This window comes from Myodes glareolus, chromosome 11, assembly GCF_982192425.1.
Source record: "Myodes glareolus chromosome 11, mMyoGla1.1, whole genome shotgun sequence".
Taxonomy (NCBI): domain Eukaryota; kingdom Metazoa; phylum Chordata; class Mammalia; order Rodentia; family Cricetidae; genus Myodes; species Myodes glareolus.
In genome coordinates, this window is record NC_142036.1 from 69,241,422 (window position 1) to 69,261,086 (window position 19,665).

At 40.8% G+C, this 19,665-nt stretch overlaps 1 protein-coding gene across 4 annotated transcripts in view; it reads left to right on the plus strand.

Moving 5' to 3' along the window:
• Positions 1 to 19,665, plus strand: part of Baz1a (bromodomain adjacent to zinc finger domain 1A) — an 81,987-nt gene that overhangs the window by 47,182 nt on the left and 15,140 nt on the right. Inside the window, exons 8-21 of one of the 4 annotated variants that reach the window (XM_085697630.2) lie at positions 838 to 937; positions 1,569 to 1,759; positions 2,339 to 2,434; positions 3,367 to 3,505; positions 4,639 to 4,785; positions 10,268 to 10,363; positions 10,498 to 10,722; positions 11,103 to 11,268; positions 11,451 to 11,558; positions 14,063 to 14,187; positions 15,481 to 16,080; positions 17,138 to 17,301; positions 18,678 to 18,829; positions 19,459 to 19,595. In XM_085697630.2, coding sequence (XP_085553756.2) covers positions 838 to 937; positions 1,569 to 1,759; positions 2,339 to 2,434; positions 3,367 to 3,505; positions 4,639 to 4,785; positions 10,268 to 10,363; positions 10,498 to 10,722; positions 11,103 to 11,268; positions 11,451 to 11,558; positions 14,063 to 14,187; positions 15,481 to 16,080; positions 17,138 to 17,301; positions 18,678 to 18,829; positions 19,459 to 19,595 — 2,446 coding nt within the window. The remainder of the gene's footprint in view (positions 1 to 837; positions 938 to 1,568; positions 1,760 to 2,338; positions 2,435 to 3,366; positions 3,506 to 4,638; positions 4,786 to 10,267; positions 10,364 to 10,497; positions 10,723 to 11,102; positions 11,269 to 11,450; positions 11,559 to 14,062; positions 14,188 to 15,480; positions 16,081 to 17,137; positions 17,302 to 18,677; positions 18,830 to 19,458; positions 19,596 to 19,665) is intronic. The other 3 variants (XM_085697631.2, XM_085697632.2, XM_085697633.2) reach the window with 3 other exon arrangements.

Here is a 19,665-nt window from a genome sequence, read left to right on the forward strand (position 1 = left end):
CTGTGATTTAGCACTGGCCTAGTGAATAGCAGGTACTCAAATATTAAAATGAATTATTTTTGTTAGATTATAGTATAAAGTAATACATGCATATTAAGGAGCTGGGGTGTGGTTCAGGGTAGAGAGACAGGATGATCACAGCAAGTCCAAGGCAGCTCAGCCTGTATAGAAAGTTCCAGGCCAGCAAAAGAGCTACAAAGCAAGAATCCTGTCCCAAAATGAAATAAAAATTTGGTATTGCTTAATATTGACCAATCATTGTGACATGTCTTTCATATTTGATGTTGTATCATCTAGTTTATAAAGTAATCTTAAGAATGTTTCTAATATATAATATTTTGGCTTTTGAAATGTATATTTTCAGTTATTTTTCTAATTCATGTAAGTGTTGGAATTGACTCATGTTGTAAATATTACTGTGATTAGAATTATGAAGTGTCCATTTATAGCAGATTCAGAACTCATTTTAGTATTTTGAAAAGGTATAATTGGCCAGGTGGTTGCAGCACACACATTTAATCCCAGCACTCGGGAGGTAGAAGCAGGTGAGTCTCTGCGAGTTCCAGGATAGTTGGGGTTGTTATAAAAAAAACCCTGTCTCAAAAAAAAAAGAAAGAAAGAAAGAAAGAAAGAAAAGGTATGTTTTGTTTTGTTTTGTTTTGTTTGTTGCCATTCTGACCATTGATCCCGGGTTTGGGGTGCTTTATGTGTTAGGCAGTACTCTACCATTGTGGTGCACTCACAAGTCCTGGTAGGGGCTTTTGGGAGAACTTGGCAGACCGACCGCCAATTTATGTCGTTTGTGATTTACCACTTGTTTCTTGGTTTATTTTTTAGGAAGACTACATTGTTAGTAAACAGACTGTTACAGGTTGTCGGAGCAAAGCCACTAAAGAAAGAGACAAGCTTTTGAAACAAGAAGAAATGAAGGCACTAGGTGAGTTTTAACATTCTCCTAAACCCTATTTAAGGACAAGAAAAAATGTTTATTTCTCTGGGCCCAAGTGAGGAATATTACTGAATGGTATATCTATCTTTTTTTAATTTTAGAATTATAAGCCTCCTCCCTCCAGATAACTGCCATTTTTTTTTCTAAATGAGATATCATCTCTTCAAAGTATACCATATTTCTGAGTAGACTGCTTAAAGCTAGTCTACTAGCTTTAGTCTACTAAAGCTAAAGTGATTTCAGGATTTAGAGGCTGTTGGAGATCATTGTATCTGAGTTCTCTATATATAGCCTTTACAAAACTGCCTCCCAGCTTGAGTGTGCATTTGAACCTTGTTCACAGGAGAGTTTTAGATGAATCCATTTGGGTTGGGAGGGGGTGTGGTTCTGTATCCTTGCAAATGGATTATTCTATTGTTGTTCTTTGTATGTGTTCTAGTGTCTTTGCTCTCAAAGGCAGGATATGTTTGTTCTGATGTGGGCAGCTTATTGCTTAATCCATTATCTACTAGCTCTTCAAGAACTGCAGTCTCCACTAATTTTATTTAACCTAAATTATTTTAGAACCTCTTTTGTTAGATTAAAAAAACGCTGAACATCTGTTTTTGTCTGCACACAGTTTTAAATTTGACCTTCCCCACAGCTTTTGAAAAGGCTAAATTAAAGCGAGAAAAAGCAGATGCTTTGGAAGCAAGAAAAAAAGAAAAGGAAGATAAGGAGAAAAAGAGGGAAGAACTGAAGAAAATTGTAGAAGAAGAGCGACTAAAGAAAAAAGAAGAAAAGGAAAGACTTAAAATAGAGAGAGAAAAGGTATTCATTGGCGTCTACGTAAGATGTAATTCTTATCTGTAATATAAATTTTCATATTTAAGTGCATGGCTGATTTTTTAAATTAAATGTTTTTACCATCTTCATTCACATTTCTTCTGAGTCTGTGCATAGAACACTGATTTTAAAAAAATTGTTCATCTCTGTTTTGCATCAAAAAAATGTAATGACTGTTTTAAGGGTCAGCACACCCCTGTGTCCTTGGCACTTCACAATCATGGCAGCTTGTCAGTCATTCACAGTCATCTGTATGTAATTACAGTTCCAGGGGATTTTGTTTGTTTGTTTTTGAGGCATGTAACCTAGGCTAGCCCCACATTTGCTCAGTGCCAAGGATGACCTTGAATTCCTGCCAGTACCCTCCAGGTACTGGAATTACAAATGTATGCCACCAAGCCTTGTTTTGTGTGGTGTTGAGGATCCAGCCAAGGATTTGAGACTACAGGGAAAGCTCTCTACTAGCCGAACTTCCCAGCTTCAGTGTTTATTAACTGTTCTCAGGTCCTGTTGATACTGACTAATAAATGTCTTCTAATAATTTTTATTAACCTTTTTTGTTAGGAAAGAGAGAAATTACGTGAAGAAAAGCGAAAATATATGGAGTACTTAAAGCAGTGGAGCAAACCCAGAGAAGATATGGAATGTGATGACCTTAAGGTATGAACGTGCAGTGTATGACACAGATGTGTTTAATTTTTTTTGTATGGCTTTGCTGCCAAAATGCTTGGTTGATCTGGACATGGTGATGGATGCATTTAATCCAGCAACGGGGAGTCAGAGACAGGTGGGTGCATGTCTGTGAGTTTGGGGCCAGCCTGGTCTACATACTGAAATACTATCTCAGAAAACGGGTTTTTGGTGGTTTATTTTTTCCTTCAGTGAGATGGGTGTCACTGTGTAGTCTAGGCAGCCTGGGGCTCCCCTCCATCTGTCAGTCTAGTGTAAGTAGACCCTCGGCTGAGACATATTTTCTCCTCATATTTAACTGAAATGAAACAGCCTGCTGTACACATGTTCATTCTTAGCTTTCCAGGGTTGTTGATCTTATAGCATGATTTCACAGTGGTGGCTGTTCTACCAAAACAATTGGTCAGTCTATGTGATATCTGACATACAATAACTGCTGTAGCCAGGCATGTTTTTAGGTTTGTTGGGGGTAAGAGAATAATAATTATGTTTATTTCAGAAATAATCTAAAAGTATCTAAAAATTCTCATTCACTTCAGTTTATACAGAAGCATTCTAAGTCAGTAGGTAGTCAGTTGTCCTCTGTATTACAAGGTTCACATTGGCAATACTTGCACAGTTTGTCTTCAGAATCTGAGCGTGATGGAAGATCTTTTTCACAGGAGACTTAGTGGGAATACACTTCCACCTACGGCTGTTTCTTTCAGTAGAGGAAGTGCCCTTTCCTCCTAGTTCCTTCCTATGGACTGTGGTTTAGTAAAACCGAGTTCCTAAGTAAGTGTGGTAAACACCAGGGGTGAGGGACAGCTTTACTAGGTAAAGAGTGTGTTAGGCTATGTACACCTTTAGCTTTCCTGCAATATTCCTGGTTCGAATATTACAAGGACTGTTTAACCTTTCAGGAACTTCCGGAACCAACTCCAGTGAAAACTAGACTACCTCCTGAGATCTTTGGTGATGCGCTGATGGTTCTGGAGTTCCTTCATGCATTTGGGGAACTCTTTGATCTTCAAGATGAGTTTCCTGAGGGAGTATCCTTAGGCAAGTACTCAATCACCTGTTGCCGTTTAGAGGCTCCCATGTGATCACAGTGAGAGTGCCTAGAAGTGGGGCCATGAAGGCTTGGCTAACTAGTTGTTAAGATGCCTTGTGTGCAGACTTTCTTCATGGACCTCCCACTAGAAAACATAAGCCGCTAGCTAGGCTGAGAACCGCTATAGACTGCATAGAGCTCAAGGGCTGGAGACTAGCCCGCTTCTGAGTAAGGAATGACATGTGAGAGTTTGAAGACAAATATTGTCTGCTTCCAGTTTATGACTGATTTACCTGTGTGTTTAAAGGCATCGTATAAACATTTATAATAAGGTTCAATATTAAAAGGAGTTTGAATCAAATTTTAAATTTTTATCTAACAAATTTTTCTAAGGTGCATGTAGAAAGCCTCCAAGATGGAATTGCATTATCATTTTTACTTTAATAAGAGTACATTGATCAATAGGGTTTTCAGATTCTTCGGTTTCTCCTTATGGGCTAAGTTTAAGGCATGAAGCATTATGCCTTATGAATCAAGAGCATTTTAGGTAAAATAAATTAGAGAAGAAACATTTAATACCTACACAATATTAGGATTAAAACAATAATGATAATTACCTCTCCTGTGCACTGTTGGGTAAACAGCATCCCACATAGCTCTCATGAATAGTGGGACAATAATAACCAATTTGCTTTATTTATATTTGTTTATTTTGATTTTGAGACAGTATTACTGTATAGCTCTGGCTGGCCCAGACCTTGCTGTGTACTCGGGTGGAACAATCTGCCTTCATCTGTGGCAGTCCTGCCCCACCTCCAAACACTAGCAACATATATCACCACATCCGTCGAAAATTGTATAGTTTTAAATGTAGTTAAAGTTGTGCCTCGGCCTAAATTAGATGTTATATTGGTCCAGAAAGGCTGTTTTGGGTTTCTTAGCACACCGACTTTGACTTATTTTTCTGTGTTGGAATCATAATTTATTTTGGTCTAGATAATAGGCGGACCTACTCTCATAAGCAAACTCTTAGGAGAACACTTGCGTAGGCTGATGTTGGTTGATTGTTTATTATTTTCCAGTGGAGTTGTTTTTCAGTCATGACAGAACTTTAAATTCCTTTTAAACGTTTTATTCGCAGAAGTGTTAGAGGAAGCTCTTGTAGGAAATGACAGTGAAGGCCCACTGTGTGAATTGCTTTTTTTCTTCCTGACTGCAATCTTCCAGGCCATGGCTGAAGAAGAGGAGGAAGTAGCCAAAGAGCAGATAACTGATGCTGACACCAAAGGTCAGAGTTCAGAATCATTGCTCATTGAACTAGTAACGTTGTAGTAAATCTAGATTTGATGATTATTAGATGATGGTTATTAGAAAATACAGGTATTCAGTTTATCTGATGCTATAAAACGTAACACTGGTGCAGCCTGCTTCTGGCAGCCTTTGAGGCTCTTTCCCTGGGCTGCCTTCCTTTTCGTGTTGTTCTGTTTACATCTCCCCTTGTAATTTTGAAGCATCTCACTATGTTGGGAAAACTTATACTCTCGTTAATGCTTTCAACTATAGTACTGTTGCTAATTTTATTTATTGTAGATCTGACTCTTTTTACACGGACATTTGGGGGAAAAGTTTTTACCTTGTGATAGTTTGATTAGAAATTTTGTTCTTTAAACTCTATGCTTTTAAATATCCAAGGTCCATAGTATGTTAACATAGCAAAGCTTTCTAGTAGGAAACCTTTGGAAAACATGTAGACATGCTCAGAAGTTGTAAGTACTGAGTTGTCTATCCCACTTCAATTCTCAGATGCACACTTCCTTTTACTTTCTTAATAAACTGTCTCTATTTCTACCACTTAAACAATATGTGTGGATACGATTACCCATTATCACACCACCTCACAACCAGGCATGGGAGAGCACACCCATAATGCCAGCACTTGGGAGGTAGAGGCAAGAGGATCAGAAGCAGCTCAGGGTCATCCTCAGCAATACGCCGACTTCAATACTGATTTGCCTTCCTGAGTAATATTCTGTGGATTCTGCCACACACGAGATTATGGACTAGGAGCTTGGTTAAATAATGCTTCAGTCTGTTTTGCAAACATCTTCATTAGGAAGTCATCCTGGGAGGAATCTCAACAGCAGAGTGTTGGTGCACAAAGATGAGACTTCCTCCAGCCCCTGGATAGTTTGAGTTCTGTGCCTAGTCCATGGATCAAGAAGATATTGGTAAATTTGTACTAATGTTGTCTGCCTTCTGCCTTTATGGTATGGGTTGAACTGAAATGTATTCTCCAGCTTAAGTGCTAATCACCGTATGTTCCATATCAAGGTTGTTTTAGCAGTTCTATTTTCATCTTAGGTAATAAAGTCAATCAAATGAAAATAGTCAGATAGCCGTTGTAACATTTTATAGTTGTTGGTAAAGTTATGACCTTAACACAAGACATAAGCTGTGTTTAGTCCAGCTTTTAAAAGAGATGTTATTTTGCCCTTTTGAATGCTCTAGGGCAAAAAATAAAAGTGGGTCCAGCACAATAGCTTAGGTAAGTTTAGTTAGCTAAGAAGAGCTTGGTTAGATGGAAACACTGCTGTGCAGGCCTGAGGAGCAGCATGGGATCCCTAGAACCCATGGAGTAAACAGAGCCATCGTCCGAGAAGTTTTCTTCTGGCCTCTACATGCATGCCTGCACTCTTGCACACACACACACACACACACACACACACACACACAATAAGTAAAATGGATTTTTTTCAAAAAGGAAGTAGAATGAAAAAGAAATGGTGTGAAAAATCTGTTAATGCAAGGAAAAAATAAAAAGCTGGTGTTTGTGTTGCCAGTTTTTTCTATTAAGGATTTGCTTGGTCTGTAAAATATATATATATATATTACATATATGAATAGACAAGAGGAAGGAATTGGGTTAGTTTGTTATTTTATCTTTATTTTATATATTTTATGTGCATTGGTGTTTTGCCGTGGGTGTCAGGTACCCTCGAACAGCAGTTACAGGCAGTTGTGAGCTGTCATGTGGGTGCTAGGAATTGAATCCTGGTCCTCTGGAAGAGCAACTGGTGCTCTTAACTGTGAGCCATCTCTCCATCTCCAGCCCCTGGTCTATACTTTCCTATAGCCCTCTTCCTATACAGAACAATCTCAGATATAGAAATACAATACAGAGTTGATGTTTGGGTAAATGCTCAATACAAAATAAGGGTTTCATTTGAAAATAGAAATGTTGGAAATTGGAAAGCAGCATGGTATTCCCCCGCATCTTCCCCATTGCTGTTATTACAGTCAAGATGCGCGGCTCAGTGATGGCAGCTGTCCCGTCTCAATGACAGGAAAACAGTAGAATAGAATTAATTTCTACTTTGACTGATGTTACCAAGAAGGTATTTCCTGTAGGCAATACCTGAAGGTATTTCTAATAAACACAAAAATTAAGCAGAAAAAAAATAGAATCTTACATAGTGGTGAGAAAACTCAAATTCAGTAAGGTTATTTACTGCCAATCACAGATACAGTGGGTGGTGTAAGTCATTGTGTTACTTTGTAACATGAAGGGGCTGGCTTGTTGGGGTTTCTGTCCTGCCCAGTACCCCACAGCTGGCAACTCCCAAGGAAAATCACACACAAGACTCCATAAGGTTATAAACTGATTGGCCCATTAGGTCAGGCTACTTATTAGCTCTTATAACTTATGTTACCCCATTAGCCTTATCTACGTTAGCCACATGGCTAAGTACCTTTTCCAACGGGGCAGCTTACATCTTTCCTCTCCAGTGGTCTGGGCAGAACTGGGGAGGGAGCTTCCTGCTTTCCAGAATACTCCCAGTCTCTTTGCTCCACCTCTACTTCCTGTCTGGCTTTCCCACCTATACTGCCTGCCTGGCCAATCAGCGTTTTATTAAAATATATGATTGACAGAATACAGACAATTCTCCTGCACCATTACTTTATACTTAAAGCACCCAAATGAGGAAGATAATATTTTTTCATTTCCCATGCATGCAAAGAAACAGAGATGTAACTAAAAGAAACATGGCTAATAAGGATGTGATGGACAAGTTCAGGCAGTCTGATCTATAACCCCATGATAACTGTATTGTATTATCTCAAAACAGATAGCAGAGTTCAAAGACTAATCATTTGTCCTCTTAGTATTGTCCATGTCTAATTTCATTAGCCCTTGGACTCCCTGTTTTTATATCAAATCTCTAAGAATTTGTGTACTAACCGTATCAGTTCCTATATTCCTGCATATAGTTTTTGTTGCTGTTGCTGCTTTTCTGAGATAGAATCTCTTGTAACCCATGTTGGCCTTGAACTTGTTATGTAGCCGAGGTTGACCTGCTCCAGAATCTTACGTGCTGGGATCACAGTCATGTTCTGCTATGGCCAGTTTGTTGTCTTTGGTTCTATACCGTGAACTTAAATACACACACACACACACACACACACACACACACACTCTTTGGAGGACAAGAGCATCCTCATTAAATAGGAAAGTTGTGAGTTTTTTTTTCTGGGATATCATTACTACTGAGTATTGGGATAGCATGTGCCTCTTTCTACATTAAAACTATCTAGTAAGGGGGTGAAGAGATGGCTCAGAGGTTAAGAGCATTGACTGTTCTTCCAGAGGTCCTGAGTTCAATTCCCTCCAACCACATGTTGACTTATAACCACGTGTAATGAAATCTGGTGCCCTCTTCTGGCATTCAGACACACATGCTGTTAGAACAAGAACACTATATAATAAATAAATTTTTAAAACATGATCTGGTAAAGCTAGATGTGGTGGCATAAGCCTTAAATCCAGCACTTGGGAGGCAAGAGATGGGAGGATCTCTGTGAATTCAAGGTCAGCCTGGTCTACAAAGCTCAGTGCTAGGACTATGTAGACAGACCCTGTCATAAACTACCATCCCCCCAATCAAATAAGTATAACTACTTTGTACAGTTATACTGGATACAGTTCAGCCAGGTGATACTGAAAAATTCTAAAGAGGTGCTTGGAATTGTCTAGAGTGCAGCATAGTAGACCACACAACTTAAGAGTGTGCGCTATTGAGCTGGGAAAGATGGCATGGCAGCTGAGAGCACTGGCTGCTCTTGCAGAGGACCCTGGTCTGAATCCCATCACCCACATAGAGGCTGACAATTGTCTGTAACTCCAATTCCAGGGGATCTGGCCACCCTCTTCTGACTTCTTTCAGCACTTGTACATACATAATACACAGGTGTACACTAAAGTGAACATCCATTCATAATTTTTTAAAATGTAAATGCATATTTTTAATGTCATTTTTAATGTAATACATTAAAAACAATCATTCTGTTAATGGTTCATTTCTTAAGGTCTTTGTAGCCTTTGTTCTGATTTCTTCTAGATAAATGGTAGGTGTTGGACATGAGTAATACCTACTGAGAAAGAGATCTAGAACACTTGTGTGGCTCTGTCTAGTAGTGTGGGTTATCACAGTGCCTACTATGTTAAATTTGTTAAAAATTTATTTAAAAATTGAAAAATGTGGAATTCTAGATCTTGTATTTTCCTGTCTATCATTTGGGTTAGGTCTGGTAGGTGTGCGTTCGGCATTGCAGTAATTTAATCAGGGAACTCTGTGTGGTCCTGTTTATGCTTTGTATCTTAACTTCACCAGTAATTGTGATCAGATTTGCCTTTTTTCTGAAAACATTGGCTACTTTTCATTCTCTAATGTTCATTTAATCAATCTTGAAATTTTGCTAAGTGAATCACATGTTAGAACATTCTGGAAGCACAGAGCCAGATTAGCTTTTGCGTCATGGTGGAGTGCAGGAGAGGTGACAGGAAGGATGGGTAGAATTCTCACCTCATCTCATTTTAACAAGATTTCTTATGTTGAGCTTCTAATAAATATTTCATTAGAAAACTTAAGAATTGCACCTCTAGACTCACCCCTCAGATTAACTGGCTTGTCTGAAGGACGTACACTGCTTACTGGCAGTGCTAAAACCAGAATATGGCCTGCTGCTTGGAATAACTCGTAAACACTGTTCTGGAATACAGCAAGCAAGTTGGTTTATTTGGTCTTGTTTCAGGCAAGCTTGAGGGGTATAGTTGGCACTTGAATTTTTTCTCTGTGTACTATAATTGGCAAGAATTGTCTGTGTGATGCTTATATATTTGCACCCGTAGATGTGTTCTTTTGTTCTACTGCAACTTAGCAGTTTTCAAGGCTAAAGTCATTCTTTAGAAAATACAGAGAAATCGTCCCCATGCTTCCTAGGTTGACAGGAAGGAAATTTTAATGAAAAGGATGAAAAATTGATAGTGGTGCTGGCTTTTAAAGTTCTTTTGGCAGTTTTTTCTCGGCCTATTTTGTGATAATTCCAAGCTATGCTTTGTTATGATTCAATCTTAAGATGTTTGTAAGATTGGGTATCTTTACTCAACTTTCAAAGTAGACTTTCTGAAGTGACATTGAAAGAGGGATTTGTTTTAATTCTAAAATACACTTGCCATTTTTAAAATATGAAAGTGCATCTTGTGGGTATTTTGGAAATTGCCTTCTGTGTGCTCTCTAAGGAAATGTTAGTGTAAAGTCTGTGTTCCAGGATCTGTTGTAGGTGGAGCCCGAGAGGATGGGAATGATGCTGTGGTGGGCGTTGGCTCTGCTGAGGTCCTTCAATGTTAAGCTGTTTGCTGTTTCTGTCATCGTTTTAAAGGGCATTCTTCCCAAATATTCTTGCGCTAGAATAAAGTATTTATTTCCTTAAAGATTTATCAGAGGCTTTGGATGAAGATGTAGACCCCACAAAATCTGCACTGTCTGCAGTTGCATCTTTGGCCGCTGCATGGCCACAGTTACACCAGGGTATGTGTGGGCTTTATTTTATTTTATTTTATTTTATTTTTGTTTGGCATTTTATTTTAATTTATAAAGGTATATTTACATTGCTGAATATTCATTGCTTATTTTCTAAATGACTGTTTCATTTAACAATATAGGCTGCAGTTTGAAAAGCTTGGATCTTGACAGCTGCACTCTTTCCGAAATCCTCAGACTGCACATCTTAGCTTCAGGTGCTGATGTAACATCAGCAAATGCAAAGTACCGGTATCAGAAACGAGGAGGATTTGATGCCACAGACGATGCCTGCATGGAGCTCCGATTGAGCAATCCTAGTCTGGTGAAGAAACTGTCCAGCACTTCTGTGTATGATTTGACACCAGGTAAACTACAAGCTGGAATTTTTCTAACATGGTTCCTTCCTACCCATCTTTTATCCAGAGAACTAACAAGCCAACAAGAAATTCTGGGTATAGATCAGTCTTTTAAGAAAATAAGAAAAAATAGTTCATTGTTGGTAGGATCCTTTGGCTTTGGTTTGTTTGTTTATTTTGAGGCGGAATCTCACTGTGTAGCCCTGGCTGACCTTGAATTCACAAAGATCTGCCTGTCTCTGCCTTTAATGCCTCTGGCATTAAACAAATGTGCCACCACATCTGCTACTCCTTGTTCTTTATTAGGAGTACAAGTTAGAAATTGTCAAACACTGTTTTGTTTTGGTTTTTCTTCTCATTGATAACACAGAATTTATCTATTTTGACAGGAGAAAAAATGAAGATACTTCATGCTCTCTGTGGGAAGCTACTGACCCTAGTTTCTACTAGGGATTTCATTGAAGATTATGTTGATATATTACGGCAGGCCAAGCAGGAATTCCGAGAGCTCAAGGCAGAACAACACCGCAAAGAGCGAGAAGCCACAGCTGCTCGGTAAGCAGTGCCCACTCGCTGGCGTGTTGAGAGCTTGTGGGGTGTTCTCAGAGCCTGGGGGTAGGTTTCCCCAGCATCGTTTGCAATAGCATTTGGAGCACTTTCTATAGCTTAATAAAGACACAATGCTAAGTGAAGGGTATCTTTGACAGATGGACTGTGATCTTTTATTTGACTTTCAGAATACGTAGAAGGAAGGAAGAAAAACTTAAGGAACAAGAACAGAAAATGAAAGAGAAGCAAGAGAAACTGAAGGAGGATGAACGGCAGAACTCAGCTGCACATCTAGGGTATGGCTTAGTTTCATGCATGTGACTTTATTTATTTACCTCATATACATAAAGAATAAGAATAAAAACCAGACACTTGAAACTCTAAAATGCTTTCAGAGTTTAGAAAACTAATTTTTTGTAATCATGTTAAAAACTTATGAAATTTTTGTAGAGGCTCCTATCAAGAATACATGGGTTAATTTTTTAGCCTAAATTTTGAGAATGTAAGAACTCATTTTCTCCTTCTCCCCTCCCCTCCCCTCCCCTCCCCTCCCCTCCCCTCCCCTCCCCTCCCCTCCCCTCCTTTTCTCTTCTCTTCTCTTCTCTGGTGTCTCTGTAGTCCTTTTTGTCCTGGAATTCACTCTTTAGACCAGGCTGCCTCTTAAGTACCAACACCACCCCCATCCGGCACATTTTCTCTTAAAATTAATGTCGTAAATGATAGCTTTCTAGGAAACTTCAGCGGTTATTTTTAACCAGTTATTTGTCTTGCCTAAATAGTTTGTTTCTCCGTCCACAGCCACCCCAGCAGAGGTGCACACTGTTTCACCGCCCTCTGTGACTTCCAGGGATTAGATTGAAAGATTGATTTCCATCATCCTTTGTAGATATCAAGATAGCCTCAAACGTGAATCCCCGCGCTGCTTCCCAAGTATTAAGTTTATAGATTATTAAGGTTATATTGCCATGGGCAGTCAGGAAAAGGGAATGGGAAATGGCTGTTAATGAATATGAGGTTTTTCTATCAGAATAATTAAAATATTGTGGAATCAGATAGTGTTGGTGATTGTATAATGTCTTAATCACTGTTCTATTGTTGTGAGGAGACACAATGACCAAGGTTACTCTTGCTGTTTAATTGTGGGCTTGCTTCCAGTTTCAAAAGGTTAGCCCACCATTGTCATGGTGGGAAGCAGGGGGGTACATGGTCCTTGAACAATAGCTGAGAGTTGTGGGTCCTTATTCCCAGGCAGGAGGCTGAGAGACAACTGTACCAGACTGGTCTTTTTGAAACCTCAAAGCTCACCTACAATAACACAACAAGGTCACACCTCCTAATCTTTCCCTAAACAGTCTATGGACTAGGGGCTAGACATTGAAATGTATGAGCCTGTGGAGGCCATTCTCATTCAAAACACCACAGGCACTCTTGGAAATATGCTAAAAACATCACTAAGTTGTACCTTTGAAATAGTGATTTTTTTTCTTCTTTTTTATAAGAAGAGATGTATTTATTTATTTATTTATTTATTGGGGCCTGGTCTTTCTACATACTTCATGTAGATCAGGGTGCCCTTGAACTCAAGAGATCTGCCTTCCAAGGGCTGGAGTTAAAGGCGTGCTTTTTATAGTAGATAAATTGGTTTTGTTTCTGTACTGGGTGCTAAACCTAGGCTCTGGCAGGTGTTACGCACGTGCTCTCCCTCTGATTACATCCGAGACCCCTCTCAGTCTTCTGAAAAAGAAATATTAGAACCAGGCACGGCGGCTTGGAGACGAGAGAAGGACGGCTGCTGTGAACTTAACTTCAAAGTCAGCCTGGGCTACACAGCTCTATTTGTGTCCTGGAACTTCTGTTTCAGCTTTGCTAAGTGTTAGAATTACAGGCACCCACTAACATACCTGACTTCTTCATATTTTAAAGTATTGTGTGTTACTGGGCGAAGGGCAGTGGAGTTTGTTCTCTCCTTCCAGCTTTATGTGGATTCTGGGGCTCAGGCCCAGCTCATTGAGCTTACATAGCAAGCATCTTTACCCCTGAGATATCTTGTCAGCCCCTCTATGTTTTCTGTGCTCATCCTGCCCCTCCTTATATGCCTTTTCCCTGTTTCCTCAATGAATACAAATGTGAGCCTGCAAAACCTCACTTTATATGTAGAAACAAAAATGATAGCATGTACTTTGCTTGAGAGTCTTGCTGTTTACGCGACTGACCTGATGCTCCCTGTGACCCAGGCTGACCTCAGACTCAAGGCAGACTTTCTGCCCCAGCCTCGGGAGTACTAGAATTCCAGTTTAAATTGTGGAATTTACTCTGAAGTTCATATATTTTAGTTTAAATTGAGCAACATAATGGAATAAACAGGTTATGTTCATTCCACCCACTTACTGTACCTGCAGTATAGGTGCTCCTTCCCCGGTTGTATGGCTCCTCATATTTTCCTACCCTGAACCATCACCTAACCAGCCTCCTGAGTGTTTAAAGGGACTACATCGTCCACGTTCTCGGCTGCCTCAGCAGCACTAGCCACTCTTGCAGAGAGGACACAGCTTTCATCTCCAGCAGCCATTTGGCACTCAAGGCAGTCAGTACAGTCTGTAACTCCAGTTCCTAGGGATCCAGCCCCCTGTTGGCCTCCACAGGTAGCAGGAGCATACATGGTGCATGTACATACATGCATGCAGAACACATGCAACTCTTCACTTTTCTTCACTGCTCTAGGACAAGCAGGGTTTTTCTCTCCTTTTTCTCATCCATATCTTGAGTCACTCTTCTTTAAACTCATTCTTTTTCCTTTCAGGGAGGAAGGAAGGGAAGATTTTGACACTAGTACGGAGAGCAAAGAAATAGATCGGAAAGATCTGGACCCTGATGTGGTTACTGAGGATGAAGATGACCCAGGATCACTGAAAAGGAGCAGAAGAGGTACCGTCAGGTCGTTTACTGTTTCTTAGCTAGGTCTCAATTCAGCTTACACTCACTGTGTAGTCAGAACTGACCTTGCATCCCTGATTCTCCTGCCTCTAAATGATGGGATTATAAGTATATGCTACATGAATGCCTGTGTGGTGCCTAAACATCTGCCTTACAGCTCATGATGAGCCATAAAAATGACCAGTATGTTATCGAATGTTATAAAAACACTGTTGTATTTCTGGGATTGGCTTGTATTTCATCAAGACAGCCTCATAGTACTCCTCACCACATAGTACGTAACCCAGACTTGCCTGGAACTTACTTTCTTTTTCTTTTTCTTCTCCTTTTTCTTCAAGACACGGTTTCTCTGTGTAGCCCTGGCCATCCCTGAACTTGCTCTGTAGACCAGGCTGGCCTCAAACTCAGATTCTCACCTGACTCAACCTCCCAAGTTCTGGGATTGAACCACTATGCCTATCATATATAAATTAGTGTTTCCTAGCTTCAAATGTTATTTGAGTGGGTGGGGACAGTTGAGACAGGGTCTCACTCTGTAGCTCTGGCTGATTGGAACTCACTGTAGACTAGGCTAGCCTCACCTGTCTCTGCCTTCTGAGTAACTCAGTTTTAGTTAGCAAGTTTCATTATCTGGTTTTACTAGTTTTTCTCTATAATATATTAAAGCAATGTGCAGGCCTGCACACAAAGATCTCTTGTTGTGTCTTCACATACCTTGTTCTGTGCATGCCAGAGAGGAGAAAATCTAGTGTGTCTTATTCTTAGGACACCAGTTCTGGTCAGTAAGGCCCCGGCTTCAAATACAGCCACAGTAAGTGGTTGGGCTTCAGTTTGTGAATCTGAAAAACACACTTCAGTCCATAGCACACTATGGACTAGCTAGCTTTTGTCTTTGTGTCCCATCTTTCTTTTCTTCCTTCTTTCTTTCTCTCTCTCTTTCCTCCTCCTCCTCCTCCTCCTTCTTGGTTGTTGTTGTTGTTTTGAGATCGGGTTTCTCTGTGTAGCCCTGTCTGTCCTGAAATTTACTTTTAGATCAGACTAACCTTAAATGCAGAGATTCACCTGCCTCTGTCTCCCAAGTGGCTGTTACCTGGCATGTTTCATATTTCTTTAGTGAAAATATGAAATATAATGAGGCAGATGCCTTTTAAGAGTTTAAGGCAAGTGGATCTCTGTGAGCTCCAGGCCAGTGAGGTCTATATAATGGGGCCCTGCCTCAAACAATAACAACAAAACCCAAAGAAATAAAGTATAATGATAATAATATATTTTATTTCAACACAGGGAAAGTGGGTCAAGATGGCATTAAGCAATGTGTGAAGCAGGAAGAGATGAGCTGCTGTTCAAAGCAGGAGCCTCCTACTGCTGACACGGAAGAAGCTGTGAGGCAAGAGCAGCAGCGGAAAGAGAAGGAACTCCTAGACAAGATCCAGAGTGCCATCGCCTGTACCAATATCTTCCCTTTGGGGCGAGACCGCCTGTACAGGCGGTACTGGATTTTCCCTTCTATTCCCGGTTTGTTCATAGAAGAGGATTTTTCAGGTCTTACTGAAGACATGCTGTTGCCTAGACCTTCATCATTTCGTCATAATGCACAGTCTCACGATCCTCAGGTTTCTGTTAAAGGTGAAGAGTCCTTCCTGTCCGAATCTACCTCCAGCCTTGACCAAGGTCCATTCGATGATTCTGTGCTGCTGCCAAAACCAGTGCATAAGCCAAATCGGTGGTGCTTCTACAGTTCCCGGGAGCAGCTGGACCAGCTTATTGACGCTCTCAACTCCAGAGGACACAGGGAAAGTGCCTTAAAAGACACCCTTCTTCAGGAGAAGAGCAGGATATGTGCTCAGCTGGCCCACTTTTCTGAAGAGAAATTTCACTTTTCAGGTAAATTTTTGTTTTGCTTTTTGAGTCAGGGTCTCCCTACATATCCCAGACTCTTCTGGAACTTGTAGAACAGCATGACTTTGAAACCCAAGAGATCCTCCTACCTCTGCCTCCCAAGTGCTGGAATTAAAGGCACATTCCACCATACCTGGCTTTCGGGTAAAATTTCAATGAAAACTATTGTGGGTTTTCTTTTTCTTTTTCTCTTCCTATTATCCTAATCATTGAGGATTAAGTCTATTTTAAGCTGTTACATACATGTTAAGATATGTTAGCTTTTATTTTGACCTCCTAGTTTTCAAATGAGTGTGGGCTTATATTTCTTCATACAGAAAAGGCTTACAAAGTGTCTTTGTTGTCTGGATCATGAGGAACCATCCATAGTGTGAGCAGGTCTTCTCGTTCTCTGTCAGAGACTGACTACTTTGCATCGTTATGGCAAAATACTGCACCAAACAACCGGAGGGAAAACAGCGTGAGGCTGGCGGTTGGCAGGAGTGACCAAGCATCACCATGGTGTCTTGGAAGCAGAAGGCTGCAATAGGTGGCTTCTTCCTCCTTGCCCCTTTAATCCACTGGCCTTCCACTCTATTTGGATGGTGCCACCCATTCAAGTTGGTTCTTTGGCCTTCTGCTACTGGCTACTGTCACACATGTTACTGAAGTCTAGAAACTCCCTCACAGACACGCCTGAGGCTTGCTTTACTGATCTACATATATCTCACTGCCTAAGATCTAAAGTGCCAGCAGGTTTGAAGATACTACAGTGAGTGGGATTAATCAAGCCAGATACATGAGTGGTCTCTAAAGGCAGAGTGGCTGCTAGGGCAGAGGAGGGAGCAGTGTTCCTGTAGGAAATAAACCCTTTCCTCCCCAGGCTGCTACTGGCCATGATGTTTTATCACAGCAACAGAAACCTCAAGACAAAGACTTTTACCAAATTTATGTTTGTAACTCTTGAGGATTTATGGTTCTTTTATTTCAGTTATCTCAAAATCATGTCATATTATGTTTTTATGTAGAAAATCTTAATGTAAGAGATATTTGGTTATTTCAGACAAACCTCAAGCTGATAGCAAGCCTGTTTCTTCTCGGGGACGATCTTCCAATGTATGTGACACATCACAGATGTCTGCAGAGAGGCAGCTGGAGCTGAGGCTCAGAGACTTTCTTTTGGACATTGAAGACAGAATCTATCAAGGGACATTAGGAGCAATCAAGGTTTGTCCCTCCTGATGTTTATAGCTTAGCTGGTATGTGTAAATATTTCTAGATGTTTTATATTCCCATCAGATGTTGAAATATATAAGGGTATTATCTTCCTTAACCAACTCCTGCCTTCTCTGCTTAATCATATTGGTGGTTGTCCCATCAGTCCCCACTAATAGGGCCTCGTACATACTAGGCAACAACCCCAGTAAAGTGCATCTCCAAGTGTCAGGCCTTTGTATCTTTGAGACATGGTCTAACACTGTGTCTTTGATTGCCTGGAACTCTCCGAGTGCTGGAACTTGCAGGCTCGCACCATCCTTCCTGTTACATATGCTGTGGTCGTGCCTTTGCCATCATTTGTCAACTTAGTCATTGATAAAGGGGCTGGATAGATGGCTCAGCACTGGCTGATCTTCTAGAGACCCCAGTTCAATTAGTGGTAGCTCACAGCCTTCTGTAACTCCAGTCTGAGAGTTACAGAAAGCTGGCCACCATGGCCATTGGACACTGAAGTGGTGCATAAACTTAGACGGACCATTTGTACATTATTTGTTTTTGTTTCTGTTTCTCAAGACAGAGTTTCTCTGTGTAGCTTTGGATAGAACCTGTCCTGGAACTCACTCTGTAGACCAGGCTGGCCTCGGACTCAGGATCTGTCTGCCTCTGTCTCCCGAGTGCTTGGGTTAAAGGCGAATGCACCACTGCCCAACTTCAATTTAAATTTTTAGAAAATTGTGTAAAGCTGGGTGTAGTAGCACGTGGCCTTTAATTCCAGCACTTGGGAGGCTGAGGCAGGTGAATCTTTGTGAGCTTGAGGCCAGCCTGGTCTACAAAGTGAGCTCCAGGACAAGCCGGACCTACATAGAGAGAGCCTATTTCAAAACACAAAACAAATTTAGCATGATGGCTCACACTTGTAATCCCAGCCCTTTAGAAGTTGAAGCAGGAGGATCACCATGAGTTCAAAGCCAGCTTGGGCTACCTTGTAAAACTGACTCACTTTCTCTCTCTCTCTCTCTCTCTCTCTCTCTCTCTCTCTCTCTCTCTCTCTCTCTCACACACACACACACACACACACACAAAATATGATTTTAAAAATAGACTACTAAAGCTTTCATCTACAAATTATATAAATTTCATTTCATAATTTAGCAACTTTTTTCATTATTTTAAGTTTTGAGTTTATTCTTGTTATATAATCCTAACTTCCTGCCAGTCTTCCTGCCTCAGCCTCCTGAGTGCAGTGACTGTAATTTTTTAGATGCTTTTTGATTCATCATTCCTAGGATGTACATGAATTAATCTTACGCTGTACTCCAAGTACATACGTCTTAGAGTAATGTATTCCCATATTTCAGGGTTAATAAATTCGGGTTTCGTTACAGGTTACAGATCGGCACGTCTGGAGATCAGCCTTAGAGAATGGACGGTATGAGCTGTTAAGTGAGGAAAGCAAGGAGAATGGAGTGATTAAAACTGTGAATGAAGATGTCGAGGAAATGGAAGTTGAACAAGCAAGGGTCATAGTGAGAGACAGGTACAGAGGCTCCTGAAGTCTTCAGTTCCTGCTCGCCCCTGCACTCTGCTATTCACTCACTTGTAATAGTTCTTTGAGATTGGGAAACTTTTTCTTTTTTTGGTTTTTCAAGACAGGGTTTCTCTGTGTAACAGTCCAGGCTGGCCTCAAACTCAATGACATCCACCTGCCTCTGCCTCCCAAGTGCTAGGATTCCATGAGTGTGCCTTACTAATCCCAGTTCTCCCTCCCCTCTTACATAGGTGCTGATACACTTGTGGGGTCTGGGGAGGTGGCTCAGTGGATAAAGCACTTGCCATACAAGTTAGGACCAGAGTTTTGAACAACCAGAATATATATAGAGCTAGGCACGTGCTGTCCCTGGCAAAATGGGAGGCAGAGACGGAGTTCCTGGGAGTTCCTGGGAGTTCATGGCAAACAAACCCTGGCTTGAAGGTAGAGGCAACAGCTGACACCTGAGGCTGTCCTCTCCTTCACTTAGGTGAGGGGCATGAGTGTACATGCGCGCGGGCACACACACACACACACACACACACACACACGTACACACACTTTGGAAGGATGAGTAGGTCCAAGTTTCACCTGATTGTGATTTTCAGTACCATAAACTGTTGTTATTTTAATTGTAGACTTTTGGGGATTAAAACAGAAACTCCAAGTACCAGCAGTACACCGCAGTCAGTGAGCAGTGTGGTTCATCATCTGGCTATGGCCCTCTTTCAGATAGAACAAGGCATTGAACGGCGTTTCCTCAAAGCTCCACTTGGTGAGTATCTTCTTATTACTGGTTACGTAAGAACTCTATGGGCTGGCATGAAATCAATAAACTCATATAA